Source organism: Echiichthys vipera (genome assembly GCF_963691815.1).
Source record: "Echiichthys vipera genome assembly, chromosome: 3".
Taxonomy (NCBI): Eukaryota; Metazoa; Chordata; class Actinopteri; order Perciformes; family Trachinidae; genus Echiichthys; species Echiichthys vipera.
In genome coordinates this window covers 15,118,163-15,140,007 of record NC_139828.1, presented here as the reverse complement: position 1 = coordinate 15,140,007, position 21,845 = coordinate 15,118,163, and the positions used below count along the sequence as shown (strand labels likewise).

Below are 21,845 nucleotides of genomic sequence, written 5' to 3'. Positions count from 1 at the left end.
CGCTGGAGCTCCTGGTGCAGGTGTTTCAGTGTCCGCAGCTCTGACTGGTGACAGTTTGCCACAGTTGCTAAGGTCACACACACACATGCACACACGCACACACACACACACACACAGGCGTTTCCGTCCTGCCTTTGTCCCATTCACAAGCAACTGCTCTTTTGAATAAGAGTTATGGTGGCCTTGCAAAGGAAACACGTTTGACTGATTTCACGACTGCTTGGCGATGTGACATTAGTAGCAGCCCATGTACATGTTCTCATGCTCCTTCTTCTAACTTATAATGTGCCTACAGGTTCTTCAAAATTAACATGTCAATGTCATTATCTTCTGCATGAGAAAATCTCTGCCTGGGAGCCTGGGAAAAAGTTTTGTTTTTTCATAAAAAGATGGCTTGCACAATCACTTATTTTGTACACCACCTCTCAGCCCCAGTGTGAGCTGGGCTAGACTCCAGTCCCCTGCAAGCCTGCGGGTAATAAATGCTTATAAATAAAGGATGGACAGATGGACAATAGTGTCAGTTTGGTGATATCCTGTTGATACTTGCCTGAAAAATCAAATCCAGCTTGAGGAACTGTTTAACCCTAAATGATTTTAACGGAGAGTGCTTAACCTTTTATAAATGATTTCACATTTAATTTGCAGTTACCATTATTTTATTATTATTATTATTATTACATGTTTATAATTTTATGTCCAGTATTCTATGTGGTTTACATTTAATGTATTCTACATTTTACTTTATATTCATGTTACACCTTTCTCTTCACTTACATTTTAATCTGCACTGTCTTTGCACTACTTTTGGGTTTATTTTGGTCTTATCCTTCTTTACTTGTGTTTATCTTGTACATTTTTTTATATATATATATATATATATTGAATTGTTGAAGGAGCCTGAGACTCAAGAATTGCATTGTTGTGCATATGACAAATAAACCATCTGGAGCTTGATCTTGATCTTGAATAAGAGTACATTTCTCACGGCATTTTTTACACACTTACTATAATTTCTGGCACTATATGCAGGCTTTTCATGCCGTTAACCTGTCATGTGTATGATCAATGACCCTTGGTGTACTTGTACTCGCGTCTCAGCTGCAATGAAGGAGGTCTCAGGGGTTGGATGCATTCTTTGCTCGTTGATTGGCTGCTGACGGACAACCTTTCCATCACTTGTCTCCGCCTCCCAGTCGGACAGTGCAGTTGGAAGATGCGTCAAGCTGAGCCATGGTGAGCACAGAACCGAGCAGGAAGTTACATGCTTCTAATTTCAAAATAAGATAAAAATAAGCTAAATGGAAGATTCGTGTAAAAAGAAATTACAATAACTCAAAGGGGTTGATTTATGGAACAGATCATGTGTAATCATTTATAACAATGAATATCTATTTAAGTATAAGTATGATCATCTTCGTAGGAACAGTGTAAAAATGCGTGCTTACTATTGACAAATAGATTTTGAATTTTAAATTTAAGCTGTAGCTTCAGCCTGCACATTTTTTTCCAACTGTACATGATTGGGAGGAATTGCCTCTTTATTTGTTTATTTTTTTTAAATGTTTTTTCCCTTTTTGTGCAATTATATACCAACCAAAATGGATTTAAATAGGTTGCATTTAGCTTTTTCTTAATAATCAGCGGGCTAATTGCTGCATAGCCAGTCAAATCTGACTACACTGTAATGATGACACTTCCAAGTCAAACTAAAATCTCATAATAGATACCTGTAAAGTCGATTACATAGGCTTGGATCACTTGAGTTTAACAAACACAGCTTTTTAATACAGAAGAGGATTAGGGCCAATTTTAGTTGAGTTCAGGAACTTAACTAAAATGTTATTCAACCACGTTCAAATACTTGTTTTGGTTATTTTTTTTATAAAGTAGTTTAAATGTGATATCTTCTCAAAATATGTATTAAGATCTGATTTTTTTGAACCAGTTGACAAAGGGCAAATTCTTTAAGTATTAAATTATGAATATATAAAAATAAATGTTTTTTGGTTCGTGAATCCTGTTGTTTCTTGAAGTTAATGTAAATTTGAAAATCAATTAATAAAAAAAAAAAGATTGAAATACTTGTGGCACGATGCAGTAACTTATGAAGGACTACATAATACATGAATTAATAGATAAATTCATGAATAAATGCACAAATAAATGGGACCTCCTAACTCATTTACTCATGGACACAGAAAAAAATAAATGTAGGTGAACGAAAATGTAGAAATAAATCTAAAGCATTTATTTATTAATTATTTTATTTATGTATTAATGTAAACATTTGTTAATGCATTTATTTATTAATGTATTTATACATTTATTCATGCATTCATTTATTTATTTCAGCATTTATTTATTCATTTAGCTCTGTATTTATTTAAACATTTATTTTTTATATATTCCTATATTTATTTATTTATACAGTTATTTATGCATTCATTTATTTACTGTATACACTTATGTATGCATTTATGTATTTATTGAGACTTAAAGGTTCAATATGAAGAATCTTGAGAAAAACATTTAAAAAAACATTTAAATACTTGTGGCAGGACGCAGTTACTTTTGGAGGACTAAACATGACTTAAGTCTCAATAAATAAATAAATACATGAATAAATAAGTAGATGAAACATAAATAAATAAATGCTGAAAAAATGAATAAATAAATAAATGCGTGAACCTCATTAACACATGGACAAAGAAAATACATGAATGTAGTTGAACGAAACTGTAGAAATAAATATAAAGCATTTATTTATTATTGTATTTATTTATTAATATATACATTTTTTAGTTCATTTATGTCTTTTTTCAGCATGTATTTATCAATTAGTTTATTTATTTCTGTATTTATTTATTCATTCGTTCATGCATTTACTTGTTTATCCATTTATTTCAGCATTTATTAAAAATGTATTCATCTATGCATTTATTTATTTATACCTGTATTTATTTATTTATATATACACTTATTTATGCATTGATTGATTGATTTACTGAGACATGTTCAGTCCTCCACAGAACGCGGCTAAATGGGGCTTTTATTTTGAAGTTCGTTCCTCTTGTCGCGTCTCGCTTGACACCGGTGCCATTACAGGATACAAACAGAAGGTTAGCCAGGCTGGGAGCAAGTAATCTTTCAGCGGGGATAGCTTTCTCTGTGCTGCCGCCGCGGATCAATACTGTTTGTGTTATGAGAAGAGGACACTGACTCTGTTAGGACCGGGGTAAGGAAATAATACCACCAGCTTACCGTTGCCTCGTTGTCGCTTGTAACGTTAGCTAACAGTTAGCTTAATCTGTTAGCACACTTTCACTCGTTTAAACCTAGAATTTTTAAATATTAATAACTAATAAGTAGTCAAAAGTCTAATAATTAGTTTTTTAAAAAGCCAAACGTATATAAGGCTCGTCATTGTATGTTATTCTCACGTGCCATGTGTATCACGATGTCAGTGCTGCTAACTTCTATGATGCCTTCACTTACAGTTGGATAACTTGGCTAATAACAGTTACCTAAGGAAGAAGTGTCACAGCTGCGATCCTATCACAAACATAACCTGTGCAGCTTGATCGAAACAGTGTGATATAATTACCGTCATGTTTAATTATCATTCTTCATGTGCACTGATGTGTTTGACCCTTTTGACCCTCTCTCTCTCTCTCTCTCTCTCTCTCTCTCTCTCTCTCTCTCTCTCTCTCTCTCTCTCTCTCTCTCTCTCTCTCTCTCTCTCTCTCTCTCTCTCTTCCTCTGTGTTGTTTAGATTGAACACTATGGCTGCAGCTCCTCCACTCACACGCTCAGATTCAGCTCGGGGGGAGTTCTCCCCTCTGAAGCACTTTGTTGTTGCAAAGAAGAAGATAAGCGATGTGTTTGAACAACTACTGAACTATGTGAAAGAGACTTCAGAGTTTGTAGAAGGTAAGAGGGCTTTGCTTATCTGTTCACCATTAGACTTAATAACTGCAAAATCATTTTCTGTTAGATACATCATCTGTCCGTCAGCTCTCTGTCTGAAAGGCTCCTGAAGTAGGTGGTGTGTGTCTGTGTTTATTGGACAGAAACCTGCGGGAATAAAGCTTTGAAGAACATTGCGAGTGAGGATCAGAAGTTGGAGATTCAGGCGTACGCTGACAAACTTGCTATCATTAAGGAGGTGCTGGCACGCAGACACATGAAAGTGGCCTTTTTTGGCAGGTAAAAACATCTAAACACACACCTTTTTATTTATCCATTTATTTCTATTTTTTGAAAATGTTTTTTCAACCTATTTATCGTGCCTTGTGTCATCTCTTCGTCGTATCTTATCGGCTTTTAATCCTGCTCAGTGAACATTGGAAGTAACCATGTCAGTGTCGTGCTGTGTGTTAACTCATCTTCTGTATGGCCCGTCATTAATGTTTGTGAGACACCCTCTCCTGCTACTGCACAACAAATCTACCTACGGGTATTAATAAACTGAACTGAACGGAATTTTATGGGAAAGAATAATGTCTTAAACTAATCCTTCACCACATTATTCAGGTTTTTCTTTTTTGTTTGCTTGTTTTTTCACATTTTATAAAGGGTAAACAAAGACTGTGGGTTAAAACAAACAATAACTGAATGAAAAAAACACAGAACATACAGACAAGATAAAACAAGTCATGACAAGACTAAAAAAAAGAAAAACAGAAAACTTCCAAAGATCACTAATTAACATCACAACATCAATACCGCATTGCTGTGATCATTCCAACTCTCAGTGCACTCAGAGTTCTGCTTTCACTTTTATGCTCTTTCAATTTGACTAGTATCCTTGCAAAGGAACGCCATTCAAAACACAATAAGGAGGGAGTGTCAGAGAAAGTTCCACCGCCCATTTCAGCAATAAGTTGCCGTTTCTTGAACCTACTTACCTTAAAAACACCTGCTTTTGCGTGTGTAACCAGATTATCTGATCAGTCTGACCCATAAGTAGCTACATATTTGTGTTGCATTAACATTTAAAGTAAATTAGTGTAGTAATTAATGTTCATTTTGTTGTTTTGATTGTTTTTAGGACCAGTAATGGTAAAAGCACAGTGGTCAACGCCATGCTGAGGGACCGCGTGCTGCCCAGCGGGATTGGCCACACCACTAACTGCTTTCTTAGTGTAGAGGGCACTGATGATGACAGGGCCTACCTTAAGACGGAGGGCTCGGATGAGGAGAAGAGCATCAAGGTAAATGTTATTTTAAGGGTTTTGATAGATTTGGTGAGGTTTTTATTAGTCTTATCAATCAATCAATTATACTTTATTCATCCCAGAGGGGAAATTCGTTAAACATTCATATACACACATTATTTTTTTCTCAGCTATTGAGAACTGCTTTGTAGTTCTGCTGGAGTAATTATAGACACAGTTTTACACAAATCAGAATCTGGCCATGTTCATTAATTAGACCATCAGTGATGTGGCGCTTCCTCACATTTCCTCTGTTAAATGTTAATTTTTCCCACTCACATCTTTGTACTGATCTGCCAAAGGTAGCATTAACTGGTTTCATGAGCATTCGTTTATTTTTCAAAGTCAAATTTATTCATGAAGTGCCTATTTTAAGTTTGTAATATAGTTATGTAAAGCGTAAGAAAAAGTTCTAAAGTTAATTGAAAAATAAAGGAATAAAATCTAATAACAGGGACAATTTTCAATTTTGCATGTCCACTTGTCTTTTTTTACCTGCTAGATGTAATATTGCTGGTGAAAAGAATCATGTTGAACATTTGTTTTATTTATTTTGTTTTTGCTAATTTCCCTAAACAACCTTGTGTGAAGTGAACACATGCTACCTGAACCTACAGCCATGTTTACAGTCACGTTTGCAGTCACAGGTATGCAGGATATTTACGGCGGTGTCGGGTGTTGAAAATGAAAGCCTGATCAGTGAAAACACTCTCTCTTCAACTTTAACTCACTGAACCGAAAGAAGCCGACATAATAAGCAGCGTCATCTGTTTTAATCTGTCTATGTTTCCATCAATCTGTCCAGTGCTTTCACATGGGACTGTCTGCATTATCAGACATCAACGTGGGTTTTCTAGTGAAACAAACTTTAATGTTAGCTGATGGTATAGGAATCCTGGTAGTGTGTAATAAAAGCTATGCAATAACATTTCACTGTTAAATTATTACCTAATTGACTGATACTGCAAATTATATCCTCCTGTTTTAAAGGTCAAATATTTAACTGGTTAATGCTACACACATTTAGTAGTATGGAATCCTTTCTTTCACTTCAATAAAAACTAAAAGTACAAACTCCAAATCGTATAAAAAAGTGATTAAAGAAACCGTCTTGTTCTCAGATTTTTTTTCCAGGACTCAGCCACACATAGAAAAGTTATACACTAGTTATTACAAGTGCAGAAAACATGTTATCATTTTGGGTAATGTTTCTTCATTGTTTTGTTTTTTTCATTGTTTTGTTTTTTTCAATTTATAACGTTAACAGAATGGTAACACTAATGGCTGCAAAATGCTTTTACATGAAAGAAAATTTATGTTATTACGTTAACAGCCACAACATCAGTCTGTTTACATCTCCTCTGCAGACTGTAAACCAGCTGGCTCATGCACTCCACATGGATGAGAGTCTGGACGCCGGCTGTCTCGTCCGTGTGTTTTGGCCGAAGACCAAGTGTGCTCTGCTTCGAGACGACCTGGTGCTTGTAGACAGGTAACAGGATCTGTTAATCAAATCTGCTGACTTTGTAAATATCTATTTGACAGCTTGTAGGACATTAAAAAGTGAAATTTACACAACTATGGTCAGTTATGAGCAGACAAAAATCCTGCTCAAATGGACATATTGCGTCACGTATTATGTGGATGTCATGCATTTGACCTCTTGACCTCTCTTTTGCTCCCTTAGCCCAGGGACAGATGTCACATCGCAACTGGACAGCTGGATTGACAAGTTTTGCCTGGATGCTGATGTCTTTGTGCTGGTGGCCAACTCTGAATCCACACTTATGAACACGGTAATACCTCTGAGCCTCATGAAGCTCATGACTGGCCAATATCCTGCGCTGCACGGAAATTTAGTAGGGCACGGCAATATGACGATATATATATATCTTAAAAGTGATGTCGAATATATTTTTCTGTATAGTTTCTATTGCAATGACGGAAAAACCAGCAGCCAAACGTGCGTTATGGTAATGTATACGTCATTTAGACAACGTTGCACATTATGTTTATGTTGCACTAAAATTCTTAAAGGCACAATGAGTAGGACTTTCCCAAGATACAATGGAAAGACTTCTACCAAAAGGTTTCCTCTTAATCATCACTTATGACCCAGTAGAAGTGTGTGGCGCTCTCTGTATCTGCAGAGACCCTCCCCTCTGCCTGAACTTTGTTATTTTGCTTACGTTTTGGGGCGTCAACCTCCTATAAAAAAAAAACGTAGCTTGCATCAGAATGCATCCAAAAGGAAGCTACACAAATGGCCGACAGCGCAGAAAAAATGCTAATATAGCGAGGTAAATACGTGTACCATAACAAAAACGTGTTCAACCGCTGGTGAGCACTTTAGCCTAACTGAGCTGGAGAGGATGGGCTAACTTTGAATGTTGTTGTTTACAATCCGCAAAGGACAAATTCTACTCATTGTGCCTTAAATAAAATGAGAAAATACTCAGCATTTTTTTAAGTATTTAATTCACACAATAGGCTTTTACCATGTTGTTATTTCATATAGGCTATTTATTGAATTACCAGAAAACATGTTTTGTTGTATTGTAATACGTTATGAAATGACCTATATCGATATAGAAGATTTTGGCCATATCAAGTAGCTTTTTACAATTTCTCTGTGCATAGCTCATTATCCCTGAATGTTTCTTTTAGTGTCCACTAAAGGTGATGATAGTACAGTAATTTGACCACTTAAATTGTCATAACTAACACTCCACAATGGCTAAGTAAGTTTTCAGTTACGTCAGTCTCAAGGCCCAGTGTGGTTGCTTTCTATGCTGAGCTGATTACAGAGTGGAGAATGTGGGTGCCTGTGTTTGTATCCAGCCTCACAGGCCCCACTCTTGTTTCCGTCCGCTCAGGCATTCATGCAATGTAAAGCTGGACACAGTCAGTCACAGAGCTCCTTAACCCGGCAGCAGATCTCAAAGCAAAAGCAAACACTCATTCCTCACTAGGGCTTTTCCCTGGATATAAATCCCAGGCATTTTGTAAATAATGTTAGATTGTCAAGTAGCAGCATCATGTGTCAGTGAGAGCTTGAATTCTTGCTGTTTCTGTGCAAACCATAAACATTTGTATCCAGGTAACCCACCAACGCTGCTGTCTTGGTGTGCAGAGTAATACATGGGTTTTCCATGCCTTAACTGGAATGCATAATAATATATTTTCTTTCATTTTCTATTCTAAGTTGTAAGGTTTTATATTTAATTCTTGTTTTCTGCCATCCATACCTGATTCAACCCTTGGGCTCAAACTTAGAGATCTGCTTTTAGTTTTGGGTTCAAAGATCCAAAGTTTCTAGGTCTTTAGTTAAATATACACCCACATTTTTTTGTTTATTGAATCTATCTCCCATTTCATCTGATACTTTCCCTTAGTAGTCATTTTTATTGTGTTGAAACTAACAATCATTTTTTCTATAAAGTTAAAAGTTTTGGATTATTTCGGAGCAAGAGAAAATGGCGTTATTAAGTGTAGATTTTGTTTCGCACTGATTTGAGCTGTCTTCACCCTTCCACCATGTAGGAAAAGCATTTTTTCCACAAAGTGAATGAACGTCTGTCAAAGCCCAACATCTTCATCCTCAATAACCGCTGGGACGCCTCAGCAAACGAACCCGAGTACATGGAGGATGTGAGTCAACTGTCTGCTGTATCCGTCTCATGTCAGAATCAATAACATTTGATTGTTGCAAATGTAAACATTTTTATAGATTTTTGCAAAAACAACAAGATTATTTTTAAAGTGGGAATCAAACTCATATTCATATGATGGATTTAAAAAAAAATGTTTCTTAATATGAAACTTCAAAAAAAGTACACCCTAGGATTGTGACACCTCTTTCTCCAGGTGAGGAAGCAGCACACAGACCGTTGTGTGGACTTCCTGGTGGAGGAGCTGAAGGTGGTTGACCGCGATCAGGCACCCAACCGCATTTTCTTTGTGTCTGCCAAAGAGGTACTCAACTCCCGCATGCAACGCGCACAGGGCATGCCTGAAACAGGTGAGGCCGGTCTTTGTTTCATATGATTCACAACCAGGATTTGCTGTTTACATACTGTACTTTCAAATGGAAAAACAGCCGTGTTGAAATGGCAAAAAAGGTTTTGAATCTTGAATCTATACATGAAATATTAGGGAAATAGTTATCACTAAACTCCATTCATGTTGCAAATGATAAACAATGATGAAAACAGTGATTACTGTAATAAAGGCTTTAAAAAAGCATAAAAAAACATAAACTCTTGCGTATTTCACTCCTGATGTACGATAAAGTCTCTGTGCTGCTACAGTTGTCTTTGTGCAACAACAGCAAGTACTTTTCCTTTTACACAATATGATCGTTTCATCCAACAGGTGGAGCCCTGGCTGAAGGCTTCCAAGAGAGACTGAAGGAGTTCCAATGCTTTGAGAGGAGGTTTGAGGTGTGTGTGTGTGTGTGTGTCTGTCTGTCTGTCTGTCTGTCTGTCTGTCTGTGTGTCTGTCTGTCTGTCTGTCTGTCTGTCTGTTCTCCTCTCCTCTCCTCTCCTCTCCTCCTCTCCTCTCCTCTCCTCTCCTCTCCATGTCTTCCACTTCTCAAAGCAAAATCTATTTCCTGTCTGAACCAGACAAACAGAGTTTTGAAGATAATGGAGAAGTTTTCAATAATTTGGGCACATTTGTGATTACAAAAGAAAGATGGTATCCCTCTGCGGTGAAAGTTTTTGTAAATCACTTTTATGAGAAGTGACACTATTTAAAAAAAAAAAAAAAAAGATTATTCATTGAGACCAGATACAGTGGCTGCTTTATCAAAGTCCTTCTCCTAACAGTATCAATTAACCTGAGCAGTCCACTACTCGCACCTGGTTCAGGTAAACCTGTTCGCAAAAAATGATGGCGGCCCCAGAGCCTTCTAGACCAATCACTGTGCCTTTTCCATCAACCTGCGTCTTCATTGCTGAAGTCTAGATTCACTTAGGCGAGGACATCCGTTTGTTTTCTTTCCACTTTGATTTTGTCTGTCTTAGCAGTGTGTTTTGTTGCATCTTGTTGTACTTGTATGTTTTGATTGTAATCAGCAGGGGTTTAATTGTGTCCATACTGGGAGGAGATTATCACAAGACTAAAAGTGCGGTTTAAATACTACACATCCAAAATACTCGTGAGTAGCTACTTTGTCAGAAAGCAACTGCCGTATATAGATGGATGGAGTGAAGAACTTTATTGATCACAAAGTGGCAAATTAAAAAAAATCTCAACAAATAAACACAACAAATAATATAAATAAAAATCGCTTAATACAGAATACAAGAAAAAGCATACTAAATAAATATTTGATTATCTATAGAATAAATACACAATGTAATTTTAGACTAGAATACCCTATGGATATATTAACGTACTATTATTAATATGTAAACAGGATACCATACTAAATACATTAGACACTGTATGAGGTCGTATAAGTATATACAAAATTAGCATGTGCAACGTTGAAGGAGCAAAACCGAGTGGAGTATGTTTAAGACAGAAAGTATAGAGATGAGGGTTCTGATAGTTATCTGTTGGATAGAGTTGAGTTATTGCTTTCATGCAGGACACAGTAAAGTTGGTTACATTGCTAAGGAGTCAGAGGTGTGCATCCTGTCTGTGACAAATGTATAGTGTTTCCTGTGGCTGCTTCACAATAAAAGCCCCACAGGTTTGTTAGTTGAAAGCCTTAAATGTGAAACAGGGGCAGCATGAAATGTTCAGTTTTAATATAGCCCTGAAACACCGTTGGGAAAGTAAAGCGTGAACTTGTTATCGATGAAATAAAGTCACACATGATTACAAGTGTGCATCCTGTGAATCACACTCGGATGTGAAGGCAATTTGAACCAGGCACATGAATGACGGACTCCACCACTAACAATGAACACTACTTTATAGACGGATGATTACTGAATATAAATTAAATGAATAGATGGATTTTGGTTTCATGAAAACCTTAAGGATTATAACTATAAGTGAAATACAAATAACGATGGTGCTTAAACATAAGCTACCTTTTTTTGCGTGACCTATAATGGATTAAGTTGAACAGGGAATTACCACAGTTGATAATATATCCCCAAATGACACAATATTCCTATTTTTTTCATGTAATTGTGTTTTATTTGTCTTCACTTACATTCTTGATTGTTTTCACTTGATATGTTTTTATAATTTTGCTGTGGCTTCACCAACACATTACTGTGACTTTACGATATGTGGGCTGTGGGACACAAGATACACATACTGCTGCTGTCATTTTCACACCTGTGGTTCCATTTTGTTTCTTCTCCTAAGTTGAAGTAGCAGGTGTCTATCTTGTCCACTGTTAGTCTCGGGTAGCGTGCAAGTTCATGCACCCTATCCAGCAGCAGCCCCTCTAGCTGTCACGGTAACTTGTGTGTTATGGCCTCGTAGGAGTGTATCTCGCAGTCAGCAGTGAAAACAAAGTTTGAGCAGCACACTATCAGGGCCAAGCTGATCACAGAAAAAGTCAAGAACATCATGGACGCCATCAACATCGAAGCGGCGGAGAAGAGGTGAGTATATTGCTCCATACATATTCTTTTATTGGGAGTGGAGTGGCAGAGATTTCTTTTTCTTGATGTTTTATGTTGTCTCTTTTTGTCACTGCCATAATGGGGCTTATAGAAGTAATTTAGAAACTAAATAAATATGTTGGTGTGTCATGATTTTAATGGCATTTTGTTTAATAAGAGTGATGAACTAAGAAGTAAATACTACAACTATCTGTGGATTTATCAAAAGATGCTGATTGCTTACTGTGTTGCTCTCAGTGTATCTTTACCTGATTCTTTTTTGACAGTGAAATTGTTAAGCTGCTAGTTTGCATTTGTGACTTTATTTCCTGTTTGTGGGGTGGGGCTTCAGAGTGGCGGCACTGGAGGATAGAGAGTATCAGATGGACCGGCTGGAGTTTGTCAAGAATCAGCTCAACTTGCTGATTGACGATATCAAGAAGAAGATCAAGGCCATCAGTGAGGACGTGGAGACAAAGGTAATGCGGACGACAGTTTGCTGAAGAACGATTGAATGTTCTGTTTAATTACTCTGACCCTCACCTCACTCTGCTTACACCAACAGGGGCTGCAGATAACAATTGTTTTGATCAATGATTAATTTTAATACATTGATTCTTTTCTTGATTAACTATTTGGTTATAATGGCCATGGTGACGTTTTTAAGAAGCCCAAATCCAAATGTAGTTAAGTAATCATCGTAGATGGCCATAAAACAGCAAATGTTCCCATCTGAGAAGATGGAATCAGCACATTTTGATAATTTTTCTTGATTCACCCCAAAAATAGATATTTATCCTCATAACTGTAGTGGTATTTATTAGGGCTGGGGTGATAATTCAATATGATAATTTTATCATCTTTTAATGGAATTGTTTTGCCATGTGCCATGCTATTAAATATAGACTATTTCATATAGACTATTTATTGAATTACCACAGAACACACTATATTGTAATATATTGTGTGCAGTTTCATAGGAACAATTTTTTCCTACCGAACTACATCCGACTGGTCTGACATTGCTAGGTTGTGGAGATGAAGTTTATAGCTAACTGATACTGTTAGCTCATCGGAGCTTTTATTTTTTTTTTTTAAACTTAGAAACACATTGATACCTGGACAGAAACCAAACACAGGTAGATGTTTATGGGAACAGACCAATATGTGCAGTTGTTTAATGCACAATCTTGGGCCCTGATGTGCTGCTGGTAGTTCTGACTTGTAACTCTGGTTATGTTTCATCCAGGTGTCCAGCGCCATGGGTGAGGAGATCTGCCGTCTCCATGTAATCGTTGATGAGTTCCACACTGACTTCCACCCGTCACCACATGTCCTCAAGATCTACAAGTCTGTGAGTAGAAGCACAGATTATTTCTCTGCGATTGCACCTTTCTCGGGCAATAATCTGAGGTGCAGTGATGACCTATGTATTCTGGTCGCTCTCTATTTCTGTATTGACTGCTTTCCATGTGACTCCTGTTGCTGTTTGCAGGAGCTGCTGGCTCACGTGGAGGAGGGCATGGGCAAGAATCTGGCCTTCCGCTGCTCCAATGCCATCAACGCTTCGGTCCAGTCCTCTCAGACATACATGATGGGTAATTAAACTGCAAACATAACTGTGTTCAAAATAATGATATCTCATATATCCACTGTCCATGCCTCAGTTGTCTCACAGCTTACCGTACCAAGAACTAATCTGTTCAGCACATGCTTTGGCCTCAGACTGTTGCCTTTATGTATAACTAAACCAAGAGCTTGGCTTAAATAATTATAATAATAATAATTATGATAATCTTCACTCCATTTACCTTTTTAATGATCAATCTGAATTTAGTAGACACCATCAGTTAGGGATTAGATTTTTCTCTTGGTCATTTATGATATTTTGTATTGAACCATCCATGAAGCAGAAAGCAAAAATCAACAGAAGAATAATGGAGACTGAAAGCTATATGTTTAAGATCATAATTTCCTCAGAACCTCCCCATATTTCTCAGTCCACCATTGTTTTTTTTACTCAGTCGCTCGTTTAAAGAGGGTTGCTAAACTTAGTCCAAACCTTTTGGGCACTCAGGCTATGTTCCGCAACACCCAACGCCCTGCTATATTTACCCTCCTCGCTGAATGCCATCATCCCATGCCCCATTATGCTACTAATGCGTCACTGTCAGGCGTGCATGCAAGCTGTGCTCAGTGACAGTGATGTTGAAAAGGTGTTAATGTGCCCTCTGATGAAAAGGACTCAGGTGCTGTTATGAAATTGTGGTGTGATACCCCCCCCCCCCCCCACAAGGAGAGAGAGCGAAAAGCAGAGTAGTTCCATCAAATTGGCCCCTCTTTTTTTTTTTTTTTGCTTTATAGTCCACAATGATCATGTTGTTTATGTCATCTTGTGTTATTTCCTGCCCCCTTGTGCCCCAAAAAACAATGTATAAAAAAATGAATAATGGTACAAAATGTAAAACAACTCATTTTGAAGAATAGTCTGTTACAAAGTTTTAAGATATTTCTCCTGGAGTGTCAGTGCATATTGAAAAACAAGATAAGCCACAAAAGCAGTTTATTCCTGTCCATTTCTGTTGTAATTTTCATGTTTTCTCTCACTCTCCAGAGAGCATGCTCCCTCTGCTTCCTTCTACGGCCCAGAGCCAAGTCAACATGCTTATCCCCAGCAGGAAGTTTGACCTAAGTTACGACCTAAACTGCAACACACTTTGCAGTGACTTCCAGGAGAACATTGAGTTTCAGTTTTCGCTGGGCTGGACAGCGTTGGTCCACCGCTACCTGGGATCGGTCAACGCACAGAAAGCGCTCAAACTGGTGGACCAGAACTTTCAGGTACAGGCTGCCACTGTGGGAGAGTGCTGGTTATGTAGTAGAAGCAACTTTTTTTCATATTTTGACATTTAATGTCAATAACTATTTTTAATTATGGTGTGATGTGGACTAGTTCACATAAACACAAAACGTATATTAAAGAAAAAATGCTGCTGTCATTACTTAGGCCTCTCGACCAGCGCTGGCCCTTACGCCCTCCTCAGGACCATCCTCCACGATAGCCCCGTCCAACAACGACAATGCCCTCATGACCCAAGAGGACTTGATGGTAGCCGTGGCAACCAACGTGGCATCCCTCACCTCCCGCACATCAATGAGCGTTATCATCGTCGGAGGAGTGGTATGTTATTTCCAAACGTATTCCAAGGATTACTGTACGTAACAGTTACACAGTTAAGGTTGTTTCTATTTGGTAAATGCTAAATTTAAATGTGTTTAATCTATTCTTCTCTCATTTAGATGTATCCATCTATTCAGATTTTACCATCCTAACCTCGTAATTCCAGCCAACTTTATGTTGCAGGAAACCGTGTGATGTAGGTTAAGTTGACAAAATAAATAACTTGTAAATATCAGGTATAAAAATTTGAATGCAAAGAAACCCTCCTTTTACATACTGTACAAATGTATACATGGCCTTAAAAACAATCCTGTCTAACTGTGAGGGAGCTAACCCACCTTCTGTGTATTTGTTTATTTCCTAAGGTGTGGAGAACAGTTGGCTGGAGGCTGATCGCCCTGTCGGGCTCACTGTACGGTTTGGTCTATCTATACGAGAGACTCACCTGGACCACGAGGGCAAAGGAGCGTGCTCTGAAACGCCAGTTTGTGGACTATGCGACCGAGAAATTACAGCTCATCGTCAGCTTTACTAGTGCAAACTGTAGCCACCAGGTCCAGCAGTAAGTCCTGATACAGTATAATTTATCAATATCACAAGTACTCGATATGCATTGTGTGACAACTACAAAGTAGGATGGTAACTGTGGTCCAATTTTAAAAAAAAAATAAAAAAAATAAATAAATAAATAAATAAATAAATAAATAAATAAATAAATAAATAAATAAATAAAAAAATAAAAATAAAAATTTTTTTATTTTTATTTTAGTCTGTATTGTTGTGCACAGAGATTATAAGCCATTTTCATCACTGTATTAGGCTCATGCACTACATCATAATGTTTCGAATAGTTTACAGCTAGGCTTTAATCGGAAAATGTGAAATCCATCCCGAAACAGATAATGTTAAGCAATTTGTGATGATGTCCAGTGTATTAAAGGGTGTATTAATCCCTAAACATGCAGAACATTACTGTAACAATGTGTATGCTCATATCAAGTGCTCATTTCTCTGTACCATTCCTCGTTTCTTCAGAGTCATTTAACCTACTGACAAAGCCTGACTCCCCATAATGTCCCCCCCCCCCCCACACACACACAAGCACACGCACACCTGCCCCACACTCCTCTGTGCCCCACCCAGCCTGTAGCAGGGCTAAATAAATAAGCACTGAATGGTGTGCCCTCTGTGTTGCCAGGGAGATGGCGGCGACCTTTGCTCGGCTCTGTCAGCAGGTGGACCAGACGCAGAAAGAGCTTGAGGCTGAAATCCGCCAACTGACAGCCAAGATAGATCAGCTGGAGACCGTCCAGAGCCACTCCAAGACCCTGCGGTCAGTCCAGCTCCTTCTCTCATTGGGGGGGGGGGCAACGTGACGGTGGGAGTGCGAGGGGTGACTGTCTGGGAATTATGGGAGGTCTAGTCTGGGGGAAAATAATTATCCAAGATGATATTAGCAATACTACTAGAGAGTGATAACGGTTAACAAAATATAACAAACATACATTTTTACTCCAAAAGATGACGGTTAGGGTTAGATATGAAAACCACTTGGTTAGGATTCGAAAAGAGGCTGTGTTATGGTTCAGTCCATGAACGGCACCAGGACATTAAGGGGTACCCCCACGACACATGAACCCCACAGCTCACCCAGCTGCTGTTATTAGCTTCGGCCTCAATAAATGTTTGTTGGTCGGGTGGGGCCTCCGTACAATGCGAATCACACCACGGAGTTGCCCACAGCGCCCCCACTCGACTATGGCTTTGTTGCAATTGATAATATTGATTTCAGGATTTTCTGAATCGATATTGAATTGGGAAATATTATATAGCAATGCATAGATGAATTGATATTTTTACCCACCCCTGGTCATGATATACATATGACTGCACTATTGACAACATTCAGATGTTACTGAACAGCTCTGGAAATGAACAATTGGAAATGCATTCAATTACAAGCTTTACTGTAAATAAGTAGTTTGGATGAAGTTCGTCCAAATCGGACATGTGTTTTGTTTCCTCTGCAGACATAAAGCGACAGAGCTGGAGAGGCAATTGGAGGCATTCACAAGCCAGTACCTGCAGCCTCAGCTGTGAGCTGCTCTTCTTCATCACTCCACAGTTTGGTTCTTGTTGAGCCAATCATTCCTTATGGGCCTTTCGGATTAAACGCAGTGCACCAATGTCTAACCATCGTGGCACAGTGCAAGCTATTGGAAATGATGGGTTTCAGGGCTCAGCGCTGCAGCTGTCGTGTTTGATCTGAAAGGCCCATCAGCCAGGCGCCGCCCGGTCGTCATCACCTAAGCTACAACAATTTGCGTGAGGACAGTAGTGCTGGAAAGAAATCGATTAGTCGACAATAGATCTCAAGATATTTTGATAATAAATAAAAAGTTAGTCATTTATCAGGCAAGAATACCAAACTTCGCCTTCTGAAGTGTGGAAATTTGTTTTATTTTGTGTCATTTGTAAAATAAAATAAAAGTTTTATTTTTTTGTCACACCAACTAGTAGATTGACGACAGTTTTTGGTAACTCCATGGCAACTCTTTTTTTAATATATTTTGTAGACCGATCGATTAATTAAGAGAAAAAAAAATGAATTGATAATGAAAGGGCGGTAGAGCAGAGTGAAGGCCCAGACACAACAGTATTTTCCTCTCCTCCTCAGCCAGCCAGGTGTTTCAGGTGCTTGAGAAACTGCAGTGAACAAGCTGTAAAGCAAAACTGCCTGTAAAACAAACAAACGCAGACTTGTGATGTGCAACGAGATAGAATCTCGGTTGGCGTGGAGGCTTTCGGTCTGGTGCTACACTTTGACACTAACGTGCTTCTAACTGTGAATATGCCTTTTTTTGACTAACTTTTGTGGAGCAAATGAAGTTTGAGTGTACGATTGGTACATGTATCTGTTCAAGAACAGAATCTGCTGTATGTTAGCAACGAAAAAATAAATATATTTAATAAAAGAACATTTTTCTCTGAATTATAAGGACCTAGTTAAAGTTAATTCACTGAGGGAAACCATTCGAGTAGAAAGGGAAAGCATGTCTTTAGCACACTGTTTGTTCATGTTCTATTTTCTAACTATCCATACTGTAAAGATCAAAGGCTTTGGAAATCCTCATATATTTTATAATATCCTACTTTATTTATACCCATTAGACTAGACAATTACATCAGTCTGCACTTTGTAAAGTTGTCTTCTTTTTTTTTTTCTCGAATGCGTGTTGAAATACCTCCAGAATTGCCCGATTGTATTAAATCTGCCACAATCAAAAACTGTCTCTTTGTGCATTTATTTACCTGCTGCAGTTGAGAAATCTTTTACGAGCTTGACATGCATGTGTGTGATTTGTGCGATTCACATCCTGGGAGTGATTTCCTATTGTGTACATTTGGTGGCAGTGAAGAATAAGATGTTAACGTTGCACCGTTTAAAATATTTCAACACTCATGTTTGTTAGACATCAAATATACACTTAATCCAGTATAATTAAATAATGTTAAACGTCCAGAATATTACGTACGTTTGAGTCTCTATTTATAACTTGCACAATAACCTATAATATGATTTAGTCTCATGACCGAAATGTTTCAGATGAAAAGCACCTAGGTCCATGAACTTGTAGCAACTGTTCGTCGAGGCAAACTTTGTGTTTTTTGTCAGGATATAAATCTGCTAGCCTGCATCACTTACCGCCCTGCAAATATAATCGTGTGTGTCGCCACCTACAGGCAAAGACAGTTAACGCTGCTGAAATTCAATATCAGCTAGCAGTGATTATCGCCTTTGTTTCCATTTTATTAACTTTTCTTTTACATTTTACACTTGTTCCACTCATTAAAATCATTAATAAAATGGAATATTTGTAGATAAACATTTAAATACAGTTCAGCTTTTGGCTTAAAAACAACAAATGTCCCTTTCTAAACATTTCAGACAATGAAACTTTGCCTAAAGTGAGTCCATGTTAATTGACTATTTAAAAATAGTAACTTGTCCAGAGCTGACTACCTGCCAAGAAGCAACATATGTAAGTAAGTTTATAGTTTAAATTTTAAACTTTGTTTTTGTCTTCTTTGGTCCTTGTTTCAGGGGTTTTGCATTGCTGGAAATGGGTGTCCAACGGTTCTTTTTTGTTCCCAAATTAAACTTAAAGTTATTTATATGAAAGTGCAAACACTGTATACACCCGTATTTCCTCAAATAGTGACCAAGGCCTTTATTTAAAGCTTTTCAAAAGTAAAATTGGTTGTATTTCAGTAAAAAGCTTCATTTTAACCTGTTAAAATTACTGTTCAAGTTACTTTATTATTCAAACTCTTCATGTAAGTTTTAAATTTAAAACACTTCAGAATAACAGTGTTGATAATATGATTTTATTTTTTAATTTATTAAATTACAGCGATGGAAATATATATATTATGCTTAGATGGCATGTCCATAATATGACAGCCACTGGGAGTTTATTCATGCTTGTTTTTCCCCCCCGCCTTTTTTTGAGACCAGGCTTTATTCATTTGCATTGAACAAACCCCAGGCCATTATTCAAGACCCAACCTTTATTTGAGGAAACAGCAGTTCTTTGTTTGTATGCAGTCTAAATTTCTAGTAAAGGATATCAGTCAGGATTTGTATTCTTGGTTAGAAGCTTTTTATTGGTTACAATAACTCATGGCAACATATCAGTATCACCAAGCCACTGTACAAATACAAAAAAAAGGTCTGGTGTGAAAAAGACTATAAAAATTATTCCATAACAAGTGATTATAATTTCACACAATAGCACTGTAAGAGAATCATCATGGCACCAAGTCCCTGGTCTTTACTGGCTTAAAACAATAAATAAAATCTAAACAAAACGTCAGAACAGTAGGTTGTAGAGTCAAAGGACAGTGCATTATTTTGTGACGGTGCTGTGGCGGTGATCATGTGACAAACAATTTGAGTGGTAAGGTGTCGTTGAATCAGAAAGTTTTAAATTCTCATATCCAGATACTAAATTTGAAGGGTTCGGGCAAATGCGGCCGTGGAAATACTGCCTGAACTTGTGCACATCCGCTCACTGAAATAAGACGTTGGCACTGTTGGTGACAAATGGCAATTTACCTTGATCGCCCAAAATACTACCGCCAAACGTACCATTCCAGGGACCCAAAGAAGTCACAGATTGTGGTACTTCAGACAATACTGTATTAATGCATCAAATATTGACATTTCATAACACCAAAGCAGTCGATTCAACAGCTCCGTCTCAGTTGTAGAGTTAAGAGAATAAACTGGAGGAGACTTCAGGTAAATACAATAATGTGAAATTAAATGAAGTCAAGCACCTTTTTGATTAATGAGTGAACTGCACAGGCACGTAGGAGTGTTACTATTCCAGCTGCTAATACTGCTATTACACACAGAGCAAAGGAATGGTTGCCTGCTGCTGAATCTCACCATTAGTACTACATGCAATCCCCTATTCCAGCTGTTAAGGGGTTATGGTGTATTTCTGTTTTTCCTTCAATTTCTCACAGCTCATTATGTAATGACAGAACAGGGTGGTTTTATTGGAATGGTTTGACATTATGGGAAATATGCTCATTCACTTTCTGGAGGAGAGTTGGGGAAGCTACCACTTTAATGTCAACAAACGCTACTGCTGTCTGCCGGCAGGAGCGTCTCTATGTTCCCAAAGCTCAGTATCCTTTTATCGTGACTTGTCAAATAGACTTTTTAAAAGGGTTTTTGTTCACAGCAGTGTTTTTCCCAAGGGAAAAGATGTTCAATATGTGTTTCTCTGGATAGAGTTGTCCCAATGCCCTCGATTGAGTGTCAAGTTCGCGAGTCTATGCACCGATCCAATTAAACATAATTTAGCCCCAGAAATAACTCTTCTTTAAAAGTACTTTATTTATGTAAATTTTATAAGGACCCTGGGAACATAGGGATGACCTCACTGCTGGCTAGCTTAGCTTAGCATAAAAACTGGAAACAATGTTTGCCCATCATCCTCCCCGAAGCACACTAATTAACTGCAATACCTTGTTTATTATAATGTTTAAAAACTAAAGCGTAAAAATGATAGTTCACCATTTAACTGTCGGGAATGTGCCTGACCGGTTGCCAGGCAACCAGCGAAGATTCAACAAAGTTACACCTAGGTTGCCATGGGCTCTTGAAATCCTTGAAAGTTTGGGAATTTGAGCGCGGGGAAAAAAAAATCAAACTTTAGAAATAGACATGGGTCCTTCAAAGTGCTTTAATTCATACGTTTTGTGCATTTTTGATTTTTGATATTTTTTCTAGTAAACCTTAATAGGCGACATGCCCTTGCACCTGGAATGTGCATGAATGATTACACTTTGGTTTTTGTTCGACAAACAAGATGTAAAGTGTTCGTTAGTAAGCTTTAGCTGGAGCCAGGCTAACTGTTTCCCCGTTTCCAGTCTTTATGCTGAGCTAAGCCTAGACAGGCTGTTCGTTGTAGTATTATTTAACGGACAGATGTGAGAGACATGTGGATCTTCTTCCTTAACTGCCAGAAAGCAAACATTTCCCCCAAATATCAAACTACTCCTTTAAATACATTTTTGTCATGTTTATCTGGGGACACATGAACGTATCTTGGCCTCTGAGTGAGATAGAGACTTTACTCTAATAAGCACTGTCAACTTTACACTTCGGGATACAAAAACTCATCTTCAGATATAAGAAGTCCGCCCGGTTTGATCAGACAACAGATTGGGTATGAAATCAGATACTGACGTGACTTTAATTGATGGATATGGAGAAGGCTGGCACTTGAGTAAAGTGAGCAAACATGTTTTTTTTGTCACATTGACTAGTTTTCAGTTCACAGCTCAGGGTCTGTG

General features: G+C 37.8%; 1 protein-coding gene across 1 annotated transcript; it reads left to right on the top strand.

Moving 5' to 3' along the window:
- Window positions 1–3,106: 3,106 nt before the first annotated feature.
- On the top strand, window positions 3,107–18,254 carry mfn1b (mitofusin 1b). The gene is made up of 18 exons (XM_083911194.1): window positions 3,107–3,238; window positions 3,776–3,933; window positions 4,074–4,209; window positions 5,054–5,216; window positions 6,587–6,711; window positions 6,907–7,015; window positions 8,763–8,870; window positions 9,087–9,240; window positions 9,594–9,661; window positions 11,670–11,791; window positions 12,144–12,270; window positions 13,041–13,145; window positions 13,287–13,389; window positions 14,406–14,632; window positions 14,799–14,972; window positions 15,338–15,534; window positions 16,171–16,305; window positions 17,003–18,254. The coding sequence occupies exons 2-18, from the start codon at window positions 3,786–3,788 to the stop codon at window positions 17,070–17,072; spliced, it is 2,271 nt and encodes a 756-aa protein (XP_083767320.1). The 5' UTR covers window positions 3,107–3,238; window positions 3,776–3,785; the 3' UTR covers window positions 17,073–18,254.
- Window positions 18,255–21,845: the final 3,591 nt, after the last annotated feature.